Source organism: Plectropomus leopardus, unplaced genomic scaffold (assembly GCF_008729295.1).
Source record: "Plectropomus leopardus isolate mb unplaced genomic scaffold, YSFRI_Pleo_2.0 unplaced_scaffold30309, whole genome shotgun sequence".
Lineage (NCBI taxonomy): Eukaryota > Metazoa > Chordata > Actinopteri > Perciformes > Serranidae > Plectropomus > Plectropomus leopardus.
The window spans coordinates 1-597 of record NW_024633053.1 but is presented as its reverse complement, the minus strand read 5'-3'; the positions used below and the strand labels follow the sequence as shown (position 1 = coordinate 597).

Sequence of the window (597 nt, the reverse complement as noted above, 5' to 3'; positions counted from 1 at the left end):
CTGCTCTCACAGAGTACTGCGCTAATGAAGTACTGCTCTCACAAAGTACTGCTCTAATGAAGTACTGCTCCCACAGAGTACTGCTCTAATGAAGAACATGTGATGAGAATGTGATGAGGAGCAGGAGGAGTAGCAGGAGCAGAAGGATGAGGAAGAATAGGAGGAGCAGAAAGATCAGCAGAAGGTAATGAGAAGGAAGAGGAAGAGCAGGAGCAGCAGGAGGTGATGAGGAGCAGCAGGAGGTGATGAGGAGCAGCAGGAGGTGATGAGGAGCACCTGTCTGTAGAGGCTGAGAGCGACCGGCTGGTTCCTCAGAGTCATGAAGAAGTCTCCTCTGTTCATCTCGTTCTTCAGGTACGTCACCACCGTGTACACTGAGGACACAGGGGACATCATCAGTGATGTCATCAGCGTGATGTCGTCCACCTGGCCAACAGGTGGTGAGCGGGGCTTAGGGACACTCACCCAGGTCGGTGTCTCCGCTCTCCACAGCTTTACTGAGAGCCAGCTGACTCCTCTTCATCTTCAGCAGCAGAGGGACCTGCTCCCCAGACCGGGCCTCCGAGTCCAACAGCTGGACACAGACAGAGACAGGTG

The 597-nt window shown here is 54.1% G+C and overlaps 1 protein-coding gene across 1 annotated transcript; it reads right to left on the bottom strand.

Moving 5' to 3' along the window:
* Positions 1 to 23: 23 nt before the first annotated feature.
* On the bottom strand, positions 24 to 586 carry LOC121938594 (vacuolar protein sorting-associated protein 16 homolog). Its single transcript, XM_042481814.1, has 2 exons — positions 466 to 586; positions 24 to 374 (listed from the first exon to the last, which is right to left on the bottom strand). The coding sequence occupies exons 1-2, from the start codon at positions 521 to 523 to the stop codon at positions 175 to 177; spliced, it is 258 nt and encodes an 85-aa protein (XP_042337748.1). The 5' UTR covers positions 524 to 586; the 3' UTR covers positions 24 to 174.
* Between the last annotated feature and the right edge of the window lie 11 nt (positions 587 to 597).